The sequence below is a fragment of the Pan paniscus genome, chromosome 10 (assembly GCF_029289425.2).
Source record: "Pan paniscus chromosome 10, NHGRI_mPanPan1-v2.0_pri, whole genome shotgun sequence".
Lineage (NCBI taxonomy): Eukaryota > Metazoa > Chordata > Mammalia > Primates > Hominidae > Pan > Pan paniscus.
The window spans coordinates 46,237,266-46,264,794 of record NC_073259.2 but is presented as its reverse complement, the minus strand read 5'-3'; the positions used below and the strand labels follow the sequence as shown (position 1 = coordinate 46,264,794).

Genomic DNA, 27,529 nt, shown 5'->3' with positions numbered 1-27,529 from the left:
GGTCCAAGTCACAGCTGATCAAGACCAGCCAAACCCAAAGCCATGGGACCCAGCCAGAGCATAGACTGTGAATTCCCCAGCTTTTTGCAGTTTGAGTCAGCCCCACAGCTGGATTGGCCTCCCAGGACTCTTCTCAAATAGGTCCAGAGAGGCTACTGAGTGGGGGCCACGGACTCTGCAGGGAGGGCTACTTCTGTTCAACGATCTCTAGCACCCAAAACAAAAGCCAGGGAGAAATGTGCAGTCTTACTACCTTCTGGTCTGGCTGCATGCCAGCCCTGAGACTGTTTCAGAAAGACTCACAGTTCCCTCCAGCACTTGGACAGGGAAGGGACGGCAGGTCTCTCAACACACAACACTCTTAGTCCATAGAATTGAGGCTCCAATGTTCAGATAACCCATCTCTACCTCAGCAAATCACCCTCACTCCCTAGCCTGAGTTAAAGCCTTCTTTGCCAACACCATGACTTCTCTGGCCCCAGACTTTCCTAATTTCTTTTGCTCACCCCCTTCACTAGCAGAGATGGGCCGCTAATGAGACCACTAGGCAGAAATGGAAGGAAGGGCTGGAAAAGCCTGCAGTGCTGGGATGCACCTCCTTATCCCAGGAGAAAGATGAGATGTAGATTTATCATAAAGCCACTATCCCTTCACGGTCACCTCCTGCTAGAATCATCTCATAGCCATTCCATAAGCACTGCTGTGTTGGGTATCTGAGCCCCTGCCCATGAGGAAGACCACCTTCCAGCAGGGAGCTGGAGCAGAGCTGAACTCTGCCCAGGAGAGCTTCTGCAATGCTCAGAAAATGCCTGCCCAACTGCTTGCCTGGGCTCTGGCCCCTTTGGCTGCAACTGAGCCCAGACAGGAGGCTGACTCACTCACCGCACGCATAGAGGAGGAGGAGGAACAAGAGGAGAAGGAGGAGGAGGAGGAGGAGGAGGAGGAACTGTGAGAAGGGTCTGGGCTTGGAGACCTAAGGCTCCCCCAGCCTAGGCTAGGTCTCAGACTCTGGTCCCTGGGTGAAGAGAAGGAGGGGCAGTTGTACACTGGCCCTGGAGACCACAGGCTGTTCCCTCCTAGATACTTCTGAATCTTCCTCACCACCACCCACAGATCCAGGGCACCTCACTTTTCAAACAGAAACTACTCCTTGAGCCCCTTCCTCATTTAAATGCTTGCCCCTGAGTTCCTCTGAACATCTATTGACAGGCTGTCCTGAAAAAAAATAGGGCCAATTAGGTCTAAACTCATTGGTAGTTCAAAGAAAAGTAAAAAAAAAAAAAAAAAAAAATTACTTAAAAGACCCAACTCCACCATCACAGGTGACCATACCTGGGCCCTGTAAGACAATAAATAAGGTTACACACCCTCCACTGCAGCAGTTCTGAGCACCATCGACAGCCAATCGCTCCTTTTCTTATTCCTCCACTCCATGCCAAGGCGCCCCGACAGAAGAAGGAAACAAATGCTTCTTGTTGCCCAAGTGCTAAGCACTGTGTTAGCGGAGCATTTCTACTAAGCGCCGAGGATGTCGCTGCTCCCCTCGCCAGCCTGGCTCGAACTTCAGCTTTCTCAAACCTCAGTGCCCCTTAGTGTCCCGGCCTCATGGCACGACAGCCCGGACCTCAGTAGCCAAGTTTACCGCTGAGACTTAGACTCTAATGCTCGCAGCCGGGCGCTCAGGCCCCGGTATCCCCGACGCCCCGACCCCGAGTCCCTATCCTGAGACCCCCTTTCCCGCTGCTCCCGGGTTCGCACCTGGTCCGGCCGGCGGGTGGACAAGCTGTTCCGCGCTCCCGGCGCACACGGCTCCGCTGCCGCCTTTTGACAAGCAGAGACAGCCCAGCACCTGGCCCCGCCTCTCGGTCAGGCCCCGCCCCGGCCCCGCCCCGCCCCTCCGCCCCGCCCACAGGTCCAGTCCTCTCTTGCCAGGAGATCCGTTGGCGCTGCAACCATCTTGACTTGGAATCAACCACCCTATAGGCCACGCTGTAGCCTTAGATACTCTAACTCGTGAAATTTTCATCGACCGTCGTCCATAGGGCAAGGCACGCTTCTGCCCTCTGTGGGACAGAGTTGTCGATGATTATAGGTGCGGATACCCGCTTCAGCCTGCGTTAATCGGGGATGCAGCCCCCCACCCTTCCTGCCGTGGTTCTACCCAGCCTGCTGCGGACGCCTGAGCCAGGTGCGTCACCCCCACCTGGGCTGACCAGGCCAGGACTTCGTCGTCCGCGGGACGCTGGGGGGCGCCTGCCGACTGGCACCAGCGGCTAGCTCCGCACGAATGGGAAATCCCGGGCTCCGCTCGCCAACCTGTTACTGCTGCAGAACGCCAGGAAGCTCAGCCTGATCCCACAGATTAGGGTAAAATATCCCGGGGGGCCGAAGTGGAAACCGGAGTTGCATCATTGCTCCCACCCGATATCACCTTGGCAGCGACCGCGGCTGACCACGTTCCCGGCCTGTCGCGAATCTCACCCAAGGGAGCGGAGTCTCAGCTTCCCTGGTCCCTGGTCCCGAGTTCCGCCTTCCCCCTCCGCCCCGTGGCATCGGCGTGAGGGGAAAAGATAAAGACTACCTCCTGAGACCTGGAATTGTGGATGGCTGCGGAAAATTCACCACAGAAAATTTTGGCTTAAAGTTATTCTCTGCTTCCCTTGACTGTGTGATAGGCACCGCTCTATCTGCTAGAGGACAGGTGAAAAAGATGGGGTTCCCTCTTCTTAGAACTAACTGTGCGGTGGGAGAATGTATAAATAAATAGTAATTACAACATAATCTTCTGGAATAGAAATGCTCACAAAATCATCCAGCAGTCGATGACCTCCTTTAGCCAGGGAAGATATTGCTATTCGCCTCTTACAGAGGAGGAAACCATGGCTCAGAGGGACAAGGTGAAAGGGTGGGAAATTGAGGCACAGAAAATTTAAGTGATATGCCCAACATGACTCAGCTAATCAATGAAGGACTAGTGCTAGAGCCCAGCAAATCTGCTGGTGCAATGGTCTCTGAACCATTTCTGAGACAGCTATGCTGGACTACATCATAACCAGCCCCTCACAACTCAATAATAGGGTTAAAAGAAATAGACTGAGATTAAACAGAAGGAAGAGCCTTCCAACAGTGAAGTCTGTTAAGCACTGAAAAAGTTCATTATGGAGGTATCATGGAAACTTTCTGGGAAGACTTAAACAAAAGACAGAAGAGAGGCATAGCGTTTGATTGAACTTGGGAATGGACCATTTATTCTGAGAAACAGATGAAGTGCCCCTTTAGAGGTCCTGCCAGTCTGATGGATGGATTCTCTACCTGTAATGAAAGTAACAGGAAGAATCCCCTTGCCCAAAGCATCGTGGGAAAGCTAGCGGTGATTCTTGTGGGAAGAAAAGCATAAGAGGAAATTTCCAACCACCAATACCTTGGGACATTCTCTGGAAGTCCCATGAGCCTCTGAAAGAGGTTGAGCACTCAGAAGTCACTTTTGTGGTGCTTGACTGGCCTGACATCTTGCAAATAAACTTTATCAAAAGATGGTGGAAGATGCGTACTAAGTATTCCGTAGTAATTGACAGTTAGTCTTTTCTCACAACCTTTGTTGGAGGAGAGGTACTTGTAATTCACATGTGTAAACTGCTTTATAATATAAAATTCTTTGGAATATCTTACTTGATCTTTATCATAGCCTTTTCAGACATGAAGAGTAAAAAATACCGTTCCATTGTACAACTGATGTGCAGAGTTGTCAAGGTTTCTACAGCTGAGGAGTGTCAGAGCTACTGGACCCAGGTCTTCTCTCTGCACATCCCACTGTTTCATGCTGCCTCTAAAAAACAAAAAAAAATTTCCATGCATGCACTTTTCACAGAGTTGAAGAACTCAGAGGTTCTGCGTTTGGCAGATGGGCAAGATTATAGATGTCATCACGGTCCCCAACACATGCCGTCATCAGACCCATCACCTTGTCTGTAACCATGTTCTTTTCATATTCCCCCAATACCTGAACTGTTCTCTCTCATCCACCTCTCCAGACCCTCTCCTCTTTCAGGTCCTGCCTATTCCATCAGGCTTTTCCAACATCTCCAGGAAAGGAACTGTCAATTCTCTGGTCTTTGTAGCGCATGCATTTTCTATATTGCATGGTTTGGCACCTGCTAATGAACCATCTTGTATTTACATTGAACAAAGATAGATTTTTTTTTTTTGCCTGTTTTATTCTTAGAAGGAAGGTTATTTTGTGAAAGTAGAAAAGCAACATCATATGAGATTCACTTCTCCTGTGTTCTGTTGTAATCCCTAATTGTCTCTGGACCCTACTTCTCCCTAGCCAGGTATACAACTGGAAAGGGAGGTTGCTGTCCCACACCGTGTTCTCTTGATGCCTCAATGACAAGCACCATTCCTGCACTACAGAGTTAATAGTTTTAAATTCCCCTATCTTGACTTCTCCATAAACCATGTACCAGAACCTCTGCAGAAGACATTAATTTTTCTTTTCCCTGAAGTTAACATTTCTCATATTCTCACTTATCCCTGGGATGGGTAGTGGTCTTTATTGGGATGTACAGATTGTTTTTTGTCAGTACTCATCTCTGCCAAATTACATCAGGGAATATCTCGTAAGCACTTGCTTGGTTAATATTAGCCAAGTCTGGTGGTGTGCTAGATACTCTGCTATAGTGCTATAGACTCAAAAATCTGTATAGAAACAAAAGAGCCCTTCCCGGTGCATCTGACTTTGATGGAAAGATTCCAGAGGTACTAGGCTGAGGATTTCGTTTCATTCATTTCATTCCTGTGCATTTCATTCCACAGACTCCAAAGAAAGGCAGGGCCTGGTCTCTTGACCTCTCTGCCAGGCTCCAGGCACCTGGGGATGGCCTGGGCAGTTGTGGCTACAGTCAGGCCCCAGGACTGCAGCCTGTCCTCATCTCTGGGCTTCCTTTTTCTGCAGCCTGGCCACTGTCCTCGAGGCTGGCTGATGCTCTCTGCACTTCTTGCTGTGGTGTCAGAGCTAGAGTGGGTCACTTTGTCCCTGTGAGTCTCCCAGAGACCCTGTCCCCATGGACAGAGGTTTTTTGAGCTGTCTAAAGGCTGCTCTGCAGGTAAAAATGTGCCCTTTGAGCTCTCTCTGGAACACTCCCATCTGACTGTTTGTTTTTCCCTTTTTAGGGCCATTTTCCCCCCTTAAATATTTTATGGTTATGAGCACGGTAGGACTGAAGAGAAGCCTCTCTTCAGTAAACACCCAGAGAACATTCTGAGAGACATGAGCGTGGAGTTAGAAAGACAGAAGGGACCAGGCCATCTTTTCAGTTTGTTCCCTTGTTTTAGAGATTTTTTTAAAAACACACGTTAAGTTCAGAAAGATTAATTCATTTATATTTCCTAACCCATGTTAAGACAAAAAGGATCAGGGATGACTCTCCTTATTTATGTTCCAGATGGTAAAAATAGAATGAATAAATGTAAGAAGCTGTAGCAATGAAAGCAAACCAAGGGGTCTTCCCAGGACAGTGTTTTTCAAAATTTTAACTGCAACCCATAATAAGAAATAAGTTTTTATTGTGACCTAGTTTACTCAGGAACATATATAAGTTCCTGATACAAAAGATGTTCTACAATGTTTTCTATTATTTTCTCTACCCTCTTTTCCTTCCTTCCTCCCTCCCTCCTTCCCTCTTTCATTCCTTTTTCTTCCTTTCTCTCTTTCTTTCTTCCTTCCTTCCTGCCTTTCTTCCTGCCTTCCTTCCTTCCTTTCTTTCCTTGCTTTTCCCTTCCTTCCTTTCCTTTCTTTTCCTTCCTTCTTTCCTTCCTTCCTTTCCTTTTGGGATCCACCAAATTTATTTCACAGCCCATTAATGGGTTGTGACCCAAAATACAGTATTAAAAATCCTACCCTACACAGTGGCTCAGGCCTGTAATCCCAGTACTTTAGGAGGTTGAGGTGGAAGGATTACTTTGAGGCCAGGAGTTTGAGACCAGCCTGGGCAACATAGTGAGACCCTATCTCTACAAAAAATTTAAAAATTATCCAGGCATTGTGGTGTGCGCTTGTAGTCCAAGCTGCTTGAGAGGCTGAAGTGGGAGGATCGCTTGAGCCTAGGAGGTCAAGGCTGCAGTGAGCTATGATCATGCCACTATGCTTGAGGCCTGGGAGGCAGAGTGAGACCCTGTCTCAAAAAAAAAAAAAAAATCCTGCCCTAGATCATGGGCTAGGCGGACTTTATTGTTTGAGTAGCCAACTGACAGAAGACTCCATCCAGGGAGTTGATGGAATCTTGCCTTTCTGAATGACAGAACAAGTCCCTCTCACCATAGCACTCCCTCATTTAGAATCTGGAACATGAGATTCACAGAAATACATTTGCGAGACCATCAATGGCTTACACGTAGCCACCTCAGAACCCTGCAGGGGATACATGATGGTTTTGGTGATTCTACCTCCAAGGGTGCATGGTCAGGGTTAGGTCACTGAGGCAGAATGTATCCACCCAATGTTTGCTTTTGTGGCCTTAACTGATATATTACCACTCACAAGTATTTTCCAGGTTTGGGGGGTTCTTTTAGCCTCAAGATGCCTATGGCATCTCAGAAATCTTAACTGCTCCAGAACAGAACAGAACAGCTCCAAGGAGTCCTGTGCAATGCCATGAGAAGTGAATGCACACAGACTCAGCCTGCCCTAGAAAGAGTAGGGCACCACCAGTTATTCACTCCAAATCCATCTGGCTCCAGGGCTCCATTCCCAGTAGCCCAGCTCATGTCTTCTTCCTCGGGGCTTTTGGCATTTGTCTTTCCCACCTGCTCCCACATCCTCAAGCCCCAGGCTGCCAGCCTGCTGGCCCGCACACAGCGTCTGCTGGCATGGTAAAGTAGAGCCTAGAGGCCGAACAGAGAAAGGTTTAAACTCCCACCTGCACCTCCAAGCAAACACAGCTCAGAACTCTCCCAGGCTACTAGGTATTTGCTGGGCTCTTGTCCAAATCCAAGCAAACAATGATGACTCTTCTCCAAGCCCCAACCCCAACCATTGAGACCAGCAAAATAGACTAGAGGCTCAGGGTCCTTTCCCATCTATGATTAACTATGGCTGTGGGTTTTGCAACCACCATGATTACTCTTGTAGGGAGATGAAGCAAGCCTCATTCCCAATGCCTTTGGGGAATTCTTATTCTGCTCCTCTGGGGAAGAGTGTCTTGTGGAGGAGCCCAGGGGTGGAGATAAATGGAGGGGCTCCATGGCATGGGAGTCAGTATCCTGGGAGCAGGTGAAAATGGAGTTAGTGTCACATTGCAGCTGAAGAGGTCAGTAGAGAAAAGCTGATTATTTTGAAAGAAGCTTCCCGTCCCAGAGGAAAGTTTTCAGGGAAGATGATTGGGCAATGACCTCCTTCATAGCAATGAGTAGAAGCCCCACAAGCCTCATCTTGGGCATGCCTGCTTGTTTCTCCAGAAGAACAGGAAGGACATTCCATAAGCAGCCCAGGAATGCATTAAACAACTCTCCCCTGGGGCCCCAACTCCAGAAAGATGTGGCTGTTGACAGCTCTTCTCCTTTGCTTTTGGCCTCTGGCCTGGGACAAACTTACTACCAAGCATGGCTGCCCTTTTGGTTGTGTTTGCCTCATTGTCCTATGTCGTTAAAAGTGTTGCCATTGTTAAAACTGTTGTTTCTGGTGTCCACCTCCACTTCCAGCTGGATTTGTTCTGGACTGCATGATAGTGGTGGTGTGTTGCTTTGTTATCATCCATGTGTCCAACAGCCAAGAAGTTGTCTCTAAATGTTTTTAATTTAAAAACCCTATCGCAAAAAAATAATTGTGATCCCACATATGAATATTATTTTCAAAGTACTATCATTAGTTAATATTTGAAGCCACACTACACAGGGTGAGATTCATCATCAACAGTAATGAGTGGCTTCCATTTCATGGAAACATTCATCTTAGGAACAGGAACTAGACAGACTGGCTCAGAGACACCACATTCCATTCTCTTCCTCTCTGGAAAGTCTCCCTCTAGGAGTTGTAGCTTCTGTATTTAGTATAGTCTGGCTGGGGACCTGGTCTTTAGCTGGGGCCTATCTACACTTGGGTTTGAAATACCCCTACCTTTGAAATATAAAGGAATTGGATTGGTAATCTCCATGTACCTGACAATGTCCCTGTCTACATTTTTTTTTTTTTTTTTTTGAGACGGAGTCTCACTCTGTTTACCAGGCTGGAGTGCAGTGGCATGATCTCGGCTCACTACAACTTCCGTCTCCAGATTCAAGCGATTCTCCTGCCTCAGCCTCCCCTAGTAGCTGGGATTACAGGCATGCACCACCACACCCAGGTAATTTTTTTTTTTTTTTGTATTTTTAGTAGAGATGGGGTTTCACCATGTTGGCCAGGCTGGTCTCAAACTCCTGACCTCAAATGATCCGCCTGCATCGGCCTCGCAAAGTGCTGTGATTACAGGTGTGAGCCACCACATCCAGCCTTCCGTATCACATTTCTACAAGGCTCCAGGGATTTAAACTACAAGGAGGGTGGGGGCAGCAAGTCAAGTTTACAGTGTAGTGGTAAAGAGCTTGGGCTTGGACTGCTTCTGATTAGTCAAATGACTTTGGGCAAATTATTTGATCTCTCTGAACATCAGTTTTGCCATCAGCAAAATGGGGATAAAAATAGTCATAGAGTTGTTGACTTCATAGGGTTGTTGAGGAGATTAAGTAAAATAACCTATATAAAGCCTTTAGCACTGTGCCTGGTGCATAGTAAGTATTCAATAAATATTAACTTAATAGTTAATATGTATTCATTGTAGTAATTAGCAAAGCCCCTTAAAACTCTCATGGCCCCTGGAGTTTCAACAAGATATTACTTCACATCTCTCTGATTAGGGTGGAAGGAGGGAGCAAAGGAAGGGGATATGAGAGGTAAAAGGAAAGGGAGTGCTTGGCCTGACTGTGATGTTTTTAAATATCTGTAGGTCTATCAGCTATACTGTCACCTATTCTTAAAGTGGCTTTGCCTCTGATACACAAAGCCAATTTATTTTTGCCCTTGGCCCAAAATATTTTAGATGTAGCCTAATTTCTTGGAGGTCCTTGACTTGAGGTGGGCGGCTCTGATCAGCTGAGAGAACTGGTGGCCTCCAGACCCTGGGGTCTTATGAGATATTGGCATCATGAAGCCTTTACTGATTGCCTCCAACAGGCCACTTCCTCTTCATGATAAGTAGGAAAAGGGAGGCAAATCCATCTCACAAGAACTAGAAGATAATTAACTGGAAAGAATAGCCAAGGGTGTAGCTACTGTGTATCTCAGGAGGTCTGCAAACCCTCTGAGATGTGGGCTGCCCATTGCTGTGTGGGGGCACAGAGTCGGACCCAGCAATGGGAGCTGTTTGCACCAGGGCTACTCAGTCAGGAACATCTGAAATTTTTAGAGTAAAGCATTTAAGATAATGTTTTGTGCTTCATGCCAACTGTGTTCCATATCCAGGAAGAACTCAGTCCTTCGGGGGTCTTATCTCTTGATTACAAGAGGTGAATGGCATTTTTGTTGTTGTTGCTGTTTTTGTTGTTTAGAGAGATGGAGTCTCACTATGTTGCACAGGCTGGTCTCGAACTCCTGGGCTCAAGCAATCCATCTGCCTCAGCCTCCCAAAGTCCTTGGATTACCAGCATGAGCCACCACACCTGGCTATGCATGGGATTTATATTCCCTTTTTGCAGGTGAAGATGAAGGTTAACTGAAGGCTCTAGGATATGTGAAATGTGCTTTGTACTGCAGAAAAATTGTGGTTTATTTCAACTAAAGATTGTGTTCAGATTGCTTTTTGAAAGCTATTTATAAGCATCAATTGGTACTTTAAAAGCCATGTAGGGAGGCTGCTAGGATCAATGCAGTTAGCAAAGGTCCAGGCTGCTTCCTTCTTAAGAAGGCCCCTCTCAGGCAGCAGGAGTCCTTCTATTTGGTACCAGGGCCAGTTTGCTGGCCAGTTTGCTGTAGCCTACACCTATCATAGTGAAGACTTCTATACTTCTATTGTCCACTTCCACTGAAAGGTACATCAAATCTTTAAGCAGCTCCATGCAGCAAGCTAATGAGCACACCAGGGACATGAGGAGGGCCTGATGATGCCCTGATGGCGTGAACAGACCCAGGTGGCATTTGTGGATTATCGTGGAAGGAAGGATGCTGATATCCACAATGCCGTAGACCTGGATTACCTCTCCACGCTGCAGTCTGGCCTTCTGGCTCTTGAGATAGATGCTCAAATTATTTGGGAGAATGCCTCACAACTTCCCAAAGTGCTCCCAGAAACATCTGCTGTGGATCTGCAGCCCCAGAATAAAGAGGATCTCAGGAAATTAGAATCACAATGCCCTGTGACGGTGCCCTGCTTGGCATCTACCAACTCATATTATTTTGTAGGTTGTTCAGTTTAAAATCTAGTCTCTGAATCTCTGGGGTTAGAAGCCAGAACAGCGCTTACTTCTGGGAAGGAGGCCAGAGATAATGACTAGGAGAGAGTAGGAGGGGGGTTCCATGGCAGTGGTCACATTCTACCATGTTCTATTTGTTGACCTGTAGTGGACACCTACATGTGTTCACTTTATGATAATTCACCACCGTGTTCTGCACTTAGCATTTGTGCACTTTTCTCTATGTGTGTGATAGTTCCACTAAAACTCACTTAAAATAATCTAGTCTATGAAGCATTCTCGAGAGACTGACTCCACAATGTGGAGAGGACTTTTATTCCTCTCATTTTACGGAATGGGGAAAGTGATGTTCAGAGTGACCCTCCCCACAGGGGCAGCATGAGGAGCTGGGCTGCTCCCTGCAAAGATGACCCCTGGGTGATGGATGGCACAGTGACAGCTGGGTCAGAAGCTCCTTTAGGGTAAGCACCATGTCTTTGTATCCGCCAGTGCCTAAGACAGTGCTGTATGTGTAACAAGGGCTCCATACACTATTTGGTGGTCAAGATCCTCTTCAGGACAGCTGAAGAAACTGAAGCCTGAGAAGATAAATTCTTTGACCTGCCTGGCTTATTTAAGCAGAATCTAAGACAGGCTCCAAGTAGAATTCAAATGGTGCTCTGGGTCTGGGATTGCCAAGGGTCTGATGCCATGGGTCTTTGACCAGATTAAACCAGACATGTAAACAGGACAGGCTCTCCTGGCAGTGGCTATCTGCAGGAGACAGTGTGGTGGCCACTTTTGGGTCATTAGGAGAGTAGCCTCTCAATTCTTCACTTGGCCACCACCATGGACCTCCCGTCAACTCCTATTCTCCAGGAGAGCTGCCCCTCAGTTGTGGTTCCTGGAACCTCAGCAGGCAGAACTCTGAGTGGCCACTACCAGGTCCAGAAAAAATATGGTGAAGAGGCCAAAGAATGTGGTAAAGAGGGTTTCCATTCCTTCTTCACTGGCCTCACCTCAGTTGACCATTTTACCCTTTTAACTCCCTCTCCCCACCCTTCTGCTCTATGCAGACAAGCCAAGTTCTCCCTCTTAGAGCCTTCCTCCATCTTCTGTCTGCTCCCCAGTTCACCTCCTGTACCTCTGCTCCTTATTCACCACCAGGATCCTCATCTGTTGAGTGGTGGAGCTTAAGGGCCATGGAGAGCTGTTGGTCAGTGAATCTATGACTTGGACCTGCTCAGGTAAGAGGTCAACATCCCAGTTTCCAGTACTGTCCCTGACATTCTCCCTTCCTTTCCCTGCAGTGAAACCTAAAACCTAGGTGAAGAGGGGTGAGAGGGAACATTTAAACAAGTAGTTCAGGTGCCCAGCCATGAAAACACCCACTGTTGGTTCCTGGCAGGGCTAGGATGGAGGTTCTGGGTAGTGTGCTGGACCTAGAACAATGCATCACAATAACTGAATCTTTTCTCTTTCTTTTCGAGACAGGGTCCCTCTCTGTCTGCCAGGCTGAGCACAGTGGTGTGATCTCAGCTCACTGCAGCCTTGACCTCCCAGACTCAAGCAATCCTCCCACCTCATCCTCCTGAGCAGCTGGGACTACAGGTGTGCATCACCACACTCAGCTAACTTTTTGTATTTAATTGTAGAGACAGAGTTTCACCATGTTGCCCAGGTTGGTCTCAAACTCCTGAGCTCAAGCGATCCTCTTGCCTTGGTCTTCCAAAGTGCTGGGATTACAGGCATGAGCCACCATGCCTGGCCTCTGAATCTTTTTTCTAAATCCTTGAAGTAATCTCAACAATATCCCAGTTCCCTGTCCTCTTTTCCTCTTCCCAGGAATCTTATGCTTAATCTTGATAGGAATTACAAGTGAATCCCAGAGGCAATGTCAAAATTCCCACTGTTGCTTCTTGGAGACAATTGAAATTCAATCATTTCTGCCATAATGAGGGCTGAAGCCCTAGAGAATCAAGAGTCTTGACATCACCTTTCCCTTACCAATCTTTCCCCCCATTCCAGGAGTCTTAAACTTTGGACTGATACGGTCTACACTTTCGGTTGTAGCAGTGCAATCTGGGCCAATAGAGAGGCTGATTTGGTGCCTACAGCTGGTTTACTTCCTTATCAAAGCTCTGAATGTGGGGAGACACAATTCTTGCTTTGTGGTTAATAGTAGTCTCCCTCTAATCTCTTGTTATCTTACTGCATTAGATGATCCGTTGACATTTAATCTGTAGTAATTAAGGATTTATTGCCATGTTTCTTTCTCCCAAACAGTATATACCCTTTAAGTAGAGGGCATTTAGAGTCAAGTGGTGTTGGAACCAGAACAACTGACAAAGATGTGTCAAGATAGCATTACCTTCATCTTAAACTCAGCCTTGAGAAAGATGTTTCATTTCTAATAGTAGAGTGGATTAGGCACTCTGAATGAGTCTCCCAATTGAAGCAATAATTTTCTAAAATCTTAAATTTATCACCAGGCTGGCACCAAAGAAAGAAATCTGCAGAACTCAAAATGAAGCGAAAATAGGAACACAGGTTGGTAAGCCAGGACCAAAGCTCACCTTAACTTGGAGAGTTCCTGTAGAACCCTGGGAACCTTGAGCTTTCTTTCACTTTAATGGCTTCGCAGGGCATGGGGTCGGGAGATAAAGCCAAGGGATCAATCTGCATAAGCTGGGTTCCAGGACTCTCTGTGTAAGGAGAATGAGAAATAAACCTGCGCAAAGAAGAGGACAGCAGGGAAACTGGCCTGGGCCATTCTGGATGGTTGGAGAACTAATAAATGTCCCCTTAAAATTCACAACGACAAGCTAGTGTCTATCTGGATTTGCAGTCCAAATTTATATGCTACGTGATTAAAGAAAAAAAATTCTTAAACATAAAATTTAATTTAAAATTATCCCAGGCTATTCCTACTCAGATAACTAGTGGAATCAAATATAAATCTTCTCTGGCCAGGCACAGTAGCTCATGCCTGTAGTTCCAGCACTTTAGGAGGCTGAGGTGGGAGGATTGCTTGAGCCTAGGAGTTCAAGACCAGCCTGGGAAATAACGTGAGACTCCATCTCTAAAAAATAAATACAAAAATAAATCTCTGCAGGACATCACCCCAGTATTCAAAGATTTGCCACAGATGAAATTTCACAGATAACTACAGCTCACAGTCAAAGTCACAAAACACGTGAAAATACAGCATAATGAGTAAGAGTCAGCAGAAACAAGCCCACAAAGGATTCAGATATTTAAATTCTCAGATATAATATAAAGTAACTAATTTTAATAGGTTTAAGGAAATTAAAGAGAAGTTCCAAAAATGGGCAGGTAACAAGAGACTATATAGATCACCAAGAAGACTCAGAAAAGAACCAGAAGGGATTTCTAGAAATAAAAAGTAATAAGGGTTGAATCTTTTTTTTTTTTTGAGATGGAGTCTCGCTCTGTCGCCCAGGCTGGAGTGCAGTGGCGGGATCTCAGCTCACTGCAACCTCCACCTCCCGGGTTCACGCCATTCTCCTGCCTCAGCCTCCCGAGTAGCTGGGACTACAGGCTCCCACCACCATGCCCAGCTAATTTTTTTGTATTTTTAGTAGAGACAGGGTTTCACCATTTAGCCAGGATGGTCTCGATCTCCTGACCTTGTGATCCGCCTGTCTCAGCCTCCCAAAGTGCTAGGATTACAGGTGTGAGCCACTGTGCCCCGCCAGGGTTGAATCTGAAAACTCAGTGGGTAGATTAAACAGCAGATTAGACATAGCTGAGGAAAAAATTAGTAAGCTGGAAGCTAGAGCAGAAAAAATTGTCTAGAATGTAGACCAAAAAGACAAAGCCAAGGAAATATGAAAGGTTAAGGAGTACAGAGGAGAAAGTAAGAAAATTGAATTGTTCATAGAGTTCTAGAAGGATATGGAAAAATAGGGAAGAGCTAATATTCAAAAAAACAATAACTCAGATATTTCCAAAACTGTGGAAAACACGAATCTTGAGCTGCGGGAAGCACAGTGAATCCAACAAAATGAATAAAGAGAAATTCAAATCTAGGAACATCATAAGAAACAAAACACCAAAGAAAAAAGAGAAGACTGAAAGCTACTAAGGAGAGCCAGGCGCGGTGGCTCACACCTGTAATCCCAGCACTTTGGGAGACTGAGGCAGGTGGATCACGAGGTCAAGGAATCGAGGCCATCCTGGCCAACATGGTGAAACCCCGTCTCTACTAAAAATACAAAAATTAGCTGGGCGTGGTGGTGTGCGCCTGTAGTCCCAGCTACTCGGGAGACTGAGGCAGGAGAATCGCTTGAACCTGGGAGGCGGAGGTTGTAGTGAGCCGAGATCACGCCACTGCACTCCAGCCTGGTGAGAGAGCAAGACTCCGTCTCAAAAAAAAAAAAAAAAAAGGAAAGCTACTAAGGAGAAAGATCACCTACAAAGGAATGGTGAATAGACTATGGCTGACTTCTGACTTCTCAACAGCAATAATGGGGCCACATGAGAGAAGGATATAGCAGTATCTTCAAGGTGCTAAAAGAAAATGACTGTGAACCTAGAATTTTGTATCTAGTGCGACTATATTTCAATAATGAGAGCATAACAAAAATATGTTCTAATAAAAATTGAGAGCATTTACAACTAACAGATATTAAAGAAAATTCTCAAGAATTTTTGGAATTTTTATTAAAGAGAATTTTAAATAATTTAAGCAGAAGGAAAATGATCTTAGATTGGCCATCTGACATGCAAGAAGCAATGATGAATATCTTTATTCTAAGATCATCTTCCTTCTGCTTAAAAATAATAATTACTGTTTTAAACAGTAAATATTGGTTAGCATTTACCTAACCAGTATTTATGTGTGGTGAGGAAAGGCTAGAACTAAAAGAATAGATATTAAAATAATCTGGGTTGTACAGATTGGTGTTAAAGTATTCTAAAATTTTTGTATTGTTTAGGAGGCAGGTGCAGGTATTGATTAACTACAGACTTTATTAGGGTAAGAATGAATATAAAAATAGCTAGGAAAATCATCACAAATAGATGTAGATGCCAGACATGATGGCTAACGCCTATAATCCCAACACTTTGGGAGGCCGAGGCAGGTGGATTACTTGAGGTCAGGAGTTTGAGACCAGCCTGGCCAATATGGCATAGCCCCATCTCTACTAAAAAATACAAAAATTAGCCAGGTTTGGTGGTGCACACCTGTAATCCCAACTACTTGGGAGGCTGAGGTGGAGGTTGCAATGAGCCAAGATCGTGTCACTGCACTCCAGCCTGCGGGACAGAGCAAGACTCAGTCTCAAAAAAACAACAACAACAACAGCAAAAAAAAAAACACATGTAGACTATATAATTTCAAACCAAGTAAAGGGGAACAAAAGAGGTCAATAAAAGTATATTTAAAGAAAAATAGAAAAATAGAGACCCAGCACTCAAGATGGTGGTAGCAATAAATCAAAATATGTCAATAAATACAATAAATTGCAATTAAGTAAATGTTCTATTAAAGAATGAAGATAGATAGGGTTTTTAAATTTTCAGTTACATGTTATTAACTCAATTAACCAGAAAGCTAAAATAATTCTAAATTTGTATACATTTAATAACACAGTCTTAAAAATATGGGGCAAAGTGACAGTATGATAAGAGGAGAAATTCAATATTATAGTGAGCGATTTTAACACACAACTCTAGAGAAGTGACAGATTAAGGGAACAAAAAATGAATGAGAATAGAAAAGACAATTAACAAGCTTGATTTAATATTCATGTAAGGAACGTAACATACAACAATTAGAGAATATTCTTTTCAAACCCTACATGGAATGTTTATAAATGTTTATGAAAATTGGCCACAGGTTCGACCATAAAGCTAGTCTCAACAAATTTAAAGGATTGCTTTCATCCTGATTGTATCCTTAGACCCCAATTTACCTAAAAAGAAATAATGTCAAACAGGTTAGGCTAGGTGATGCTGTGGTAATAACATCAAAACTTGAGTAGCTTGATTGACACAACGGAGGTTTATACATTGCTCAACATGCAGACAGCCCTCCAGGGCAGCTGCTCTCCACCTGGGCCTCAGTGTTGTAGCCTAGTCTGAACTGCTGGCACTTGCATGTCAACATGTATTTCCCCAATCCCTGTGGAAAGGGAAAGAGCATGGAAGATCGCATGCTGCAGTGAAAGCATTTAATTGTATGTATTTAATTGATCAGAGTAAGTCACTTAGCCATAACTAACTTCAGGGGTCAGTGAGTAACCCTTTCATAGGTCCAGGAAGGGAGAAGAACTGGAAATACTGATGAACATCACAATAGTCAATAATAAAGAGTCCAGGAAAAACCTTTTCCAACCAGAAATTTTAAATGTATTTCTGAAGAATAAACCATAGACTAAAAGAGAAAATATTCAGAACATAATAATAACAATGCTGTATATTGAAATTTATGGATGCAACTAAAATTGTACTTAGAGGGATGTGTATAATACTATACTTGCTTAGCATTTACTATGTGGTGGACATTGTTTTATGTACTCTACATGTTTTACTCATTTAAGTTTTCTGTATTGAAATGGGGTCTCGCTCTGTTACCTGGGCTGGAGTGCAGTGATCATAGCTCATAGCAACCTCAACCTTCCAGGCTCAAATGATCTTCCCACCTCAGCCTCTACAGTCATGTGCCACCATGCCTGGCTAATTTTTGTATTTTTGTAGGGACAGAGTTTCGCCATGTTGCCCAGGCTGGTCTTGAGCTTCTGAACTCAAGTGATCCACCCACCTAAGCCTCCAAAAGCGCTGGGACCACTGGCATGAGCCACCGCACCCAGCCTTAATTTTCATAACAACCCTTGAGGCAGGTACAAATGAGGAAACTGAAGCACACACACACACAAAAACTAACTGAAGTCACACAGCTAGAAGTAGCAGAGCTAGGAATTGGACTCAGGAAATCAGGCTTTAGAGTCCATGTGCTATAGTTGCGAATGTTTACATTAATTTTTTTTAAAGCTCAAAATTAATGTGCTAAGCATCCTATTTAAAAAGTTAGGGCCAGGTGCAGTGGCTCATGCCTATAAACCTAGCACTTTGGGAGGCTGAGGCAGGCGGATCACTTGAGCCCAGGATTTCGAGACCAACCTGGGCAACATGGTGAAACTCCACCTTTACAAAACATACAAAAATTAGCCAGGTGTGGTGGTGCATGCCTGTGGTCCCAGCTACTTGGGAAGCTGAGGTGGGAGGATAACTTGAGCTTGGGAGGTTGAGGCTGCAGTGAGCCAAAATCATGCCACTGCACTACAGCTTGCACAACAGCGTGAGACTCTGTCTCAGAAAAAAAGAAAAAGTTAAAGGGTTGTGCTTGGTGCTTCATACCTGTAATCCCAGCACTTTGGGAGGCAAAAGTGGAAGGATCACTTGAACTCAGGATTTCGAGACCAACCTGGGCAACATAGTTCATGAGTTCATATTAATGTTTTTAACTGTCATCCAGAACTCCAAGGTTCATTCTAGCCTTGTTTTCTTGCTTTTCTGTAACCTCCCTCTCCAATAGTGAAAACTTGCTTCTACCACCCATTTCATAAATCAATATTCATGATAAATAAATAAATATCAGTTAGTGACTGAATGAGTAAATGAGTGGGGGAGATTAGATAAATCCCCTCTATAAGAGAATTCCAAATAGCTTACATAGATACCACCCACTCAAGGAGGTGAAGCATCATTCCCTACTCATTCAGTGTGGTGTGCATGTTATTATTTCCTTTTACAAGCACAGTATGGAAAAGGGTGAGAAATGTAACTTTACAGTGAGGAGAACTAGCAAACACTACCTCAGCCAGGTGGTCAAGGTGAACATTATTGGTGATAAGTTAATATTAATAGCATATACCTTTGATAGGATATGATGAAAATGACAGTTTACCTCTGTGGTCTTCTTCCCTAAAACACATACTTCCTGTGTAACTATGAAAAAAAGAGATCAGACAAACCCAAGTCGAAGGACATTCTAAAAAATACCTGACCAGTCCTCCTCAAAACTGTCAAGATCATCAAAAACTTGGGAAGTTTGAGAAACCATCATAGTCTAGAGGAGCCAAAGGAGACATGATGGCTAATGTAATGTAGTGTCCTGGATGGGATCCTAAAACAGGAAAGCCAAAGAAATGCAAATAAACCAGGGACCTCAGAAAATAATCATATAGCAATATTTGGTCAATAGTTGTCACAAATGCACCATCACAATGTAAGATGTTAATAACAGGGGAAACTAGGTGTGAAGTGTATATAAGAACTCTCTTTAATACTCTTGCAACTTTTTTTTTTTTTTAAACAGTGTCTTTCTATGTTGCCCAGGCTGATCTCAAACTCCTGGGCTCACACAGTCCACCCACTTTGGCTTCCCAAAGTGCTGGGATTCCAGGCATGAGCCAGCAGTTGAGGCATGGCCTCAACTTTTCTATAAATCTTAAACTACTCTAAAATGAAAATTTATTGAATGTTTTAAAAGGGATATTTCTTAAGCGAGAAAGAAAAGGGGTAAACTAAAAGACTAACCAATTTGACTATGTCACAGTGGAGAATCTCTGCTACAAAAAGACAATGGCCAGGTGCGGTGGCTCACGCCTATAATCCCAACAGTTTGGGAGGCCGGGGCAGGTGGATCACTTGAAGTCAGGAGTTTGAGACCAGCCTTGCCAACACGGCGAAATCCCATCTTTATTAAAAATACAAAAATAAGCCTGGCATGGTAGCAGGCACCTGTAAATCCCAGATATTCACAAGGCTGAGGCAGGAGAATCATTTGAACCGGGAGGCAGAGGTTTCAGTGAGCTGAGATCGTGACCGCAACACTGCACTCCAGCCTGGGTGACAGAGTGAGTCGTCTCAAAAAAAAAAAAAAAAAAAAAAAAGACAACAAAATAGTGAAAAGACAAGCCAAAGAGTGGAACAAGATAATTGCCGCATGGTTAACTAACAACAGATCAATATCAAAGATATATAAAGGATGGCTATGAGTCAATCATAAAAATGTAAACTATTACATAAAAAGATGAGCAGAAGATTTGAGTAGGCATTTCACAGTAAAGGAAACACAAATTATCCGTAAACATATGAGGGGAAAAAGTCCTCATTAGTAATCAGGGAAATGCAAATTAAAACCACAATAAGATATCATTTCACATCTCCCAAGTTGAAAGGTCAGTCAACTCAAGTTTTACCAGAGACGTGGGGCAGTTGTAACTCTTATCTGGTGGGTCAGTTGGACCCACCATAAAGAACAGCTGATCTCTACCTAGGGAAGTTTAATGTGCTCAGATCTTATAATCCAGCAATTTCACTCCGAATTATGTACTCCAGAGAAACTGTTGTTCACATGCACCAAGAGACAGGTACAAAACATTCACTTAAAAATTGTTTATAATAGCCAGAAAACTTAAAAATATATTCGTCAATGGAATAATGAATAGATAAATTGTGGCATGTTCCAAAATGGAATACTATATGGCAGTAGAAAATGAAATAACTACAACAACTCACATCCACATGGGTGAGTCTCACAAACATAAAACTGAGAAAAGAGGTAAGTGATGGACTATATACAGAATGGTTTCATTTATTTAATGTTTAAAACAGGAAAGATGAGAGAGTCTAGTATTTAGGGATACAAATATATCATTATCTCCTGAGCCAAAATAGTGTTCAGTGCTATAAGAAAGTAATGATTTCCAAATATTCTTAAACATGATTTTGCTATTCTTCACATGCATCCCCAGAGACCATAGACAGTTTTAGGGCTGGATAAGTACAAGTTCAAAGACACTGAGGAAATTTACTAGTCTAAAACTCAATCACACAGATGGCAAAAGTATAAAGAGGATGATTAATACAAAGCTTAGGATAATGGTGAGCTGTTGGAGGAGAAAATGCAGGGCGCTTCTGAGGTACTGGTGTGCTCCCTTTCTTAATCTAGGTACATGGGTTTTCATTGCAGTATCGTATTCATATTTAACTGTGTGTGCAATCATAGTATACTTGTTTGTGTATCATGTGTGTGCCTCAATATTCAATGATAACAAACTTGCTAAATAAATGTTATACTGAGGAGCCAGCCATATAGACAGATAGCTGATGGCAGGTGTGAACTGGGAACAATTAATATGCAGTATCCCTTTCCCATTTCTTCTCACTAAGGTTGACTTGATTATCCAGTCCACCCAATTTATTGTTTTAAGTTTTTATTTAAAGGTCTTTTCACTTTTTATCTGGTTATTCCAGGTAATTGTCCGCATGGGCCTCTGCGTTGTCAGGCTCTGGCCTTCCCGGCCATTCCTAGATTCATGCTTCCTCCAGAGGCTGCACAATCACATCTGCTCTGCTGTGTTCCCACCCGGACTGCATTTGCTGATGCCTGGACCTCTCTTTGGGTTCCCAGGCCTCGGGCTCTACTTTTCAAATCTGTCCTGTCATCCAAGGCTGAAGCTATCCGTGTTTCATGTGAACTCCTGGTCGCCTCCTCTCGTGGGAATCTTGCCCGCTCACAAGCACCCGAGTCTTCTTATTGCTCTGCTGTTTGTGTTCTTTTCATCTCAAGACAAGAAAAAAAATTCAGTTCAGAAGCCTACTTCCAGACCTAGGATAAAAAGATTCCTTTTCCCTACATTACCTTCAAATTTAACAAGTTAAGTATCAATGTTTTGCCTCCACATTTTTGGCAGTATAAGGTAATAATGAAGATCTATGATTCTGGACTCAAACTGACCTAGGTTTAAATCTTAGGCCTGCCATTTAACAACTATAGAACTTGAGCTAGTTATTAAGCCACTTGAATCTCCAACTTTACCTCTGTATAATAGAGATAATTTTTTTCTACCTCATAGAGGTGTCATAAAGATTAAATTAAATAATGCACAAAAAGCACTTAGAAGTTTGCCTGAAGCATAGAAAGCACTCAATACATTACTTATTACTTTTTAAAATCTTAATTATTACGAATTTGCTTCAGGAGCTGAGTTCTCCCTCATAGTGAAATGATTTCTTGTTAACTTTCCTAGCATGAAATGGTCCTTTACCCAGACTTCTTACCCTCATACTGTCACTTCCACTGGTTTGAATAAAAAATGAGAGTCCAGGAAGTTAACCTAAAATCTACCGAGGCAGATGAGAAGCCTGTCCAGGTGCTGAAAGGCTGCTGAACAGTCAGAATATTCGATACCCTTTTTCAGTGATTCCTCACAGTCCCACATTCTTCTGCTAGTCCTGAGGGTCTTCCCAATTGCTTATTTCAGTTCCTTTTAGGAGGCCCATGCCCATTCACTTAGGTCCTTCAGTGAGCATAAGGAATGACTGGCCTTTATCTTTAACTCCGTGATAATGGCTGAAAACTCTCAGTCTCCCTTGCTCTTCTCTTACCCCCACAGAGGACTCTTAATTTGTTTGTTCTCTTTCCTCTTTTTCTGTCATTCAGCCATACTGACTAGGGAACTTATGTAATAAAAAAGCCAATAGTCAAGAAGCAGATTGGCATTAAAATATTTAAAACTTAAAAAAACAGTTATCTACATAAATAGCCTTTTATAAAGTTTTGAAATAACCTTTGACTACCCAGGCATGTTTTGTGATTCAAAATTTAAAAAATCAAAAAGAAAAAAAAAGACAATACTCTCCCATCTGCTAGATGAAGTCTGCAATTTGGCTTCAGAGCTTTACTCTGTTAGAACAGAAATTCCTTCAAGAGGATACGAACATTTGGAGAGGGATAATACTGCTGACCCTGGTTTGGCAAACTGTGTTCCACAGCATACTAGCTCTATGGGATGTTAATGAATATTTTTATAGCAGAAAAAAAGTTATATGATCAAAAACATTGGGAAATGTTATTATAGAGAAAGTAAATACCTTGCGGTAGCCCACGAGGTACTGTTTGATTTCGCCCCTTCCTACCTCTCAGGTCTCACCAAACATGCAAAAGTTTATTTGAGCTTCAGCACCTTTGCATATGCCAGTCCCGTCGCCCGGGATGCTCTTCCCAGATCTTCACATAACTGGCCTCCTCGTCATTCAGGTTTCTGGTCAAATGTTGCATCCCAGAGAGGGTCTTTCCTCCCCACTCCATCTAAGGTAGACACTCTTACCACATCACTCTTTATGGCAGTCTTTATCACTATTTGAAACTGTGAGTTTTAATTGTGCATTATCCGCTCTTCCAATTAAAATTAAAAACCATGTCGATCTCATTTATTTCCATCGGTCTAGTGTCTAGAATAACCCTGGCACACTGTAGGAACTCCATAAATATTTGAATGAATGGATGAACCAATATCAAGTAGATTTCTTCAACACAGGACTTCTCAGGGTCTTCCATGAGCAAATCTGTATCAGAACTCTTCAAGCAAGAGACATAGTATGTGGGGTTTTCCAAACCTATTGGAATTATTCCTTGAAGCATCAAGTGGGAAATTTTTCCATCGCTCATACTTTTGGAGACTCTGCTTTAGGTTTTATACATGACTTTGTACCTAAATCAATTTTAGATACTGTCGGAAAGCTAGTTTAGAGAATAAGAGAGTCGGGAGGACCCAGGAGGCTATAAACAGAGCAAAGATGTATAGATAATGAGAGTGGGAATGGAAAAGATCCTATAAGTAAGTAGTAATAAGTAGATGGAGACTTTTACCTAAGATTGCCCCAATATCTAGATGAGTAGATCTCTCTTAGGCTATGTCTCTGAGGCTGGACACAGTGGCTCACACCTGTAACCCCAGTACTTTGGGAGGCCAAGGCAGGTGGGTTGCTTGAACTCAGGAGTTCGAGACCAGCCTGGACAATATAGTGGGACACCATCTCTACGAAAAATACAGAAATTAGCCGGGCATGGTGGTGCACACCTGTAGTCCCAGCTACCCAGGAGGCTGAGGTGGGAGGATCACTTGAGCCCAAGGGGTAAAAGCTGCAGTAAGCTGTATTCACACCACTGTACACCAGCCTGGGCAACAGAGCAAGACCCTGTCTCAAAAAGGATATGTCTTTGACTTAAGGTCTTTCTCAGTCCAGTTGTACCTAGCATTAGACCCACTTGCTTCTGCTGAAGCTTTATTTATAAACAGAAAAGTTACCACCCTCAACAAGGGCTTAAATCAGGACAGACTGAGAAAGTGCTAAGGAGGTTGTTGTGTCCACTTTACCTTCTGTGGGGGAGTTACTGATATGTCTTTGCAAATATGTCTTTTTAAATGTCTTAACTGCTTTTACCTGGGCAGAAGAAAGGTGAACTGGGAATTGAGAAAGGCTCGTGGGCTGGAGGGAGAGGAAGCTGCTATCTTGGGGAAGTTAAAATAACATTTCATCTTTGTCTTGGATGAACTGTAAACAGGTTCAATATTTTAATTTGCTTGAAAAATAGTTTTTCTAAATGCTTCTAAATTGGCTTAATAGTTCAGAGGAGAGAACATGATCTTTGTGGAAATAAGTCGCCAATTAAACCATGTACTAGCTGCGGAGGTATTATGATTGAGTTTAAAATGCAGGCACCATACTTTTTTTTTTTTAGAAAAAGATGTAAGAAACTATCAACAATGACAGGCTTTAGAGAGAGAAACTTGGGTCAGGTGAGGGATGTGTTGAGGGAGATGTTTACTTTTCATCTTATCTTTCTGTTTCATTTGGCTTTTTACCATATACACATATTACTTTTTTAAAAATGTTAATGCATGAAAAGAATGTACTTCCCTATGTAGGTCACCCATCTCCATTTTCGTACCTGGGTCTAGGGTAGGAAGAAGCAGAAACTGGAAACATGAGAAAAGAACCAGCAAGGGTCAGCTCGGAACTCCACCAAGAGGGGCTACACATGGGGCCCAGCTGGGCCACGGGTTGGTGCTACTTGCCTTATCTGAAGGAGTGCGTCTAGCCATGCCTTATTACTAAAGAAAGAGAAGGATTGTATTAATGGGATCATTGCCCCTACTCCTCAGTTGATGGCATAAAGGCAAGAAATCTAATAACCTATTATCAAAATGTATGATTTTTCCAAAAAGAAAAGAGTTGGAATTTTCTCATCCCCATCAAAACCTTGGTGCTAAACTCAGGGATCTTGCCTGGTTCATATCTGTCTGAAACTGAAAACATTCCCACACCTCCAGAATTTGTCCTTCGTGGCCTGTCCTATTGTCATCTGCCCTGCAAGAGAAGGAATGACCACTGGGCTTACCTACTGAGGACAAACCTCTTGAATTGGCTCTTTTGAATCAATCATGCACTTTGCTGGGAAACAAAGGTATAAAACATTAGTTCTTGGGAGTAGTACTACCTCTGGGAGTGGTGAGTAATAAGTGCAGAGTCTGAAACTTTTTCAAATCAAGTTTGAAGAGGAAGAAAGAGGAGGAGGAGGAGGAGGAAGCAGCTTAAGAAAATGGATTGAGGCCAGGCGCAGTGGCTTATGCCTGTAATCCCAGCACTTTGGGAGGCCAAGGTGGGTAATCACCTGAGGTGAGGAGTTCGAGACCAGCCTGGCCAACATGGTGAAACCCTGTCTCCACTAAATACAAAAAATTAGCCAGGCATGGTGGTGGGTGCCTGTAATCCCAGCTTGGGAGGCTGAGGCAGGAGAATTGCTTGAACTCGGGAGGTGGAGATTGCAGTGAGCTGAGATTGTACCATTGCACTCCAGCCTGAGTGACAGACAGAGACTCTGTCTCAAAAAAAAAAAAAAAAAAGAAAGAAAGAAAGAAAGAAAAAGAAAATGGATTGACCCAAAGTACCCTCAATATCTTTACAGAAATGTGACCCTTCAAACCAGATGCTCTTTCAGGTCCTTATCATTATGTCTTGGTAGCCTCTTCCTCTTCCGTTCCTTTCTTGACTCCTTCCTTGACTCCTTCCTTCCTTCCTTCCTTCCTTCCTTCCTTCCTTCCTTCCTTCCCTCTTTCCTTCCTTTCTTTCAATAGATGTTTACTGAATACCTACTAAGTGATGGGCATTGGTGCAATAGAAGATACAAAGATGAGTAACATACAGTTCCTACTCTCAAATACCTCATTAATACATCATAAGAGGTCTAGTCAAGAGTCAGTAAAGCTCTAGGACAGCTGTTGATTCTGAGTGAAGAGACCAAGATGGTGTCATGGAGGAGTTAACATTTGAACTAAGGAGAGAAAGTGAAATAAGTAGATTTTAGGATGGCCCCATGACCTTCACCCCCTGGTCTTACTCCCATGATTATATGGTAAATGGAGATTATCCAGGTGGGTCTGATCTAATCACATGAGCCCTGTAAAACCAGGGCATTGTATCTGGCTGGTGATAGAAGAATAAGTGAGAGACTTGAGGCATGAGAAGGGCTTGATATGCCATTGCTGACTTGAAGATGGAGGGACCACAGGAGAAGCAATGCAGATGGCTTTACAGACTCAAGAGAGACCCCAGTGACAGCCAGCTGAGAAATAGGAACCTCAGTCCTGCAGCCACTGGAACTGAATTCTGCCAACAGCCTGAATGAACTTGGAAGCAGATTCTTTCCCAGAGCCTCCAGAAAGAGGCTACCCAGGCGACACATGAATTTTGGGCTTATGAGACTCCAGACAGATAACCTAGCAGGGGTCACCTGGACTTCTGGCCTACAGAGCAGTAACTAATACATGGATGCTATTTATCATTAGGCTGTGGCACTTATTATACAGCACTAGAAAACTAATGCAAACAGTTTTCTATTCAGAGGCAACAGCATGAGCATGATGATATGGAGCACTCAGAGACTTTAGGGGGGAGCAAGGGGCTCAGTATCTTCAGATATATCAGTGGGAAAGGAGTGACATGGAGAGTCTGCAAAGCTGTTTGAGCCAGAGTGGGAAGTCATTTATTTTCATGCGTGTTAGGGAGTTTGGGCTTTATCCTTGAGCACCATGTTCTACCTCCCCTTCCTCTTGGAAGCTATATCACCTCCTGCCTGGCATGGAAATATCATCTGTCTTTCTTTTCTTTTTTTCCTTTCTGTTTATATCTACCTGTATCATCTTGCCCTTCACTCTTTGCACTGTTCCCCTTGAGGTAAGAATCCCCAGGAGCCCTGCCTGCCGATGTGGCAAGACATAGCTATGGTGGGAAGACAGCTGTGCAGTCATGGCAAAGGCAATGTCCTCCTGCCCAAGTCCACCAGCATCCACCACCAGCTCTTCTCTCCACAGAGGGACTGGCTGATGAGGAGAGAGAGTGGAATGAATCAATGTCTACAAATGGGAGGAATGGAGTGGACCAGAGCCTGGATGTCTCATTTAGACAGCAATGGTAGTGAAACTCTGAGCACTGACACAAGGATCCCAGCAAGTGCTGTTTGGAAAGTGAAGGAGGCGAGACGTATCCAACAAGGCCCTAGCAGAAAATACAATTCACCCCAGAGGGGTCAAATGAAGAGACCTTGAAGAAAAGTCAATTGATAGAGGTGTAGGCAAGGTTAAGGGAATGAAAATGAACTGTAGGAATATTAGGAAATCATTACCACCTTGATCTCAATGGCCCAAGGGATAAGGAAAGAAATAGCAACCAGAGCCCAGAGAGAGCTGGAAACATGGAGAATGGGACGCCTGGCAGGAACTGCAGTCACTGCACAGAGACTTGGCCCTGGAGCAAGGAGAAGGAGGGAGAAATACATGGCCTCCCTCTCCTCTGGCCCTCAGATCCCCTGAAAGTGCCTCCCCTGCTGGACCCTGTCTGAAGCCCTTCAGTGAGGGAGTCCATGGGGGCATAGTCCAGACAGCCAGCCTTCTGGGACACAGAACAGGACAGAGAAAGGTGAGAATGGATCCGAGTGAGAGGTGGGATTGAGGAACAGAGAATAACCCGAGGTAAGGGAACCAAGAGGTTCATTGGCTTTGCCATGATGTTGACTTTGCCATGACCTGAGCCATGTATGAACTCAAACAAGACCACTTTTGACCCTGGCACTGTTGCTATGGCTATACCCTTGCCAGTGGCACCCAAAAAAGGAATGATCTGAAAGAGGAAAGGCTCCCATGACAGCGAAGCTCATATCTTGGCCCTTTAGTTCAGGGATGCTCTATGAGTACAGCCACCTCCCATGACAGGAGAAGGTTTGGAGGAATAA

At 43.9% G+C, this 27,529-nt stretch overlaps 1 protein-coding gene across 5 annotated transcripts in view; it reads right to left on the bottom strand.

Annotated features, from left to right (window-relative positions):
• The window catches only part of VDR (vitamin D receptor), a 124,642-nt gene that overhangs the window by 61,262 nt on the left and 35,851 nt on the right, over positions 1 to 27,529 (bottom strand). For 2 of the 5 annotated variants that reach the window (XM_063593068.1, XM_057299465.2), the window contains exon 1: positions 1,759 to 6,663. The exons of 1 other annotated variant lie outside the window; for it this stretch is intronic. In XM_063593068.1, coding sequence (XP_063449138.1) covers positions 1,759 to 2,026 — 268 coding nt within the window. In that variant the 5' untranslated portion in view covers positions 2,027 to 6,663. Of the gene's footprint in view, positions 1 to 1,367; positions 6,664 to 27,529 lie in introns of those variants that run through there. 2 more of the 5 variants (XM_034935968.3, XM_063593069.1) reach the window with 1 other exon arrangement.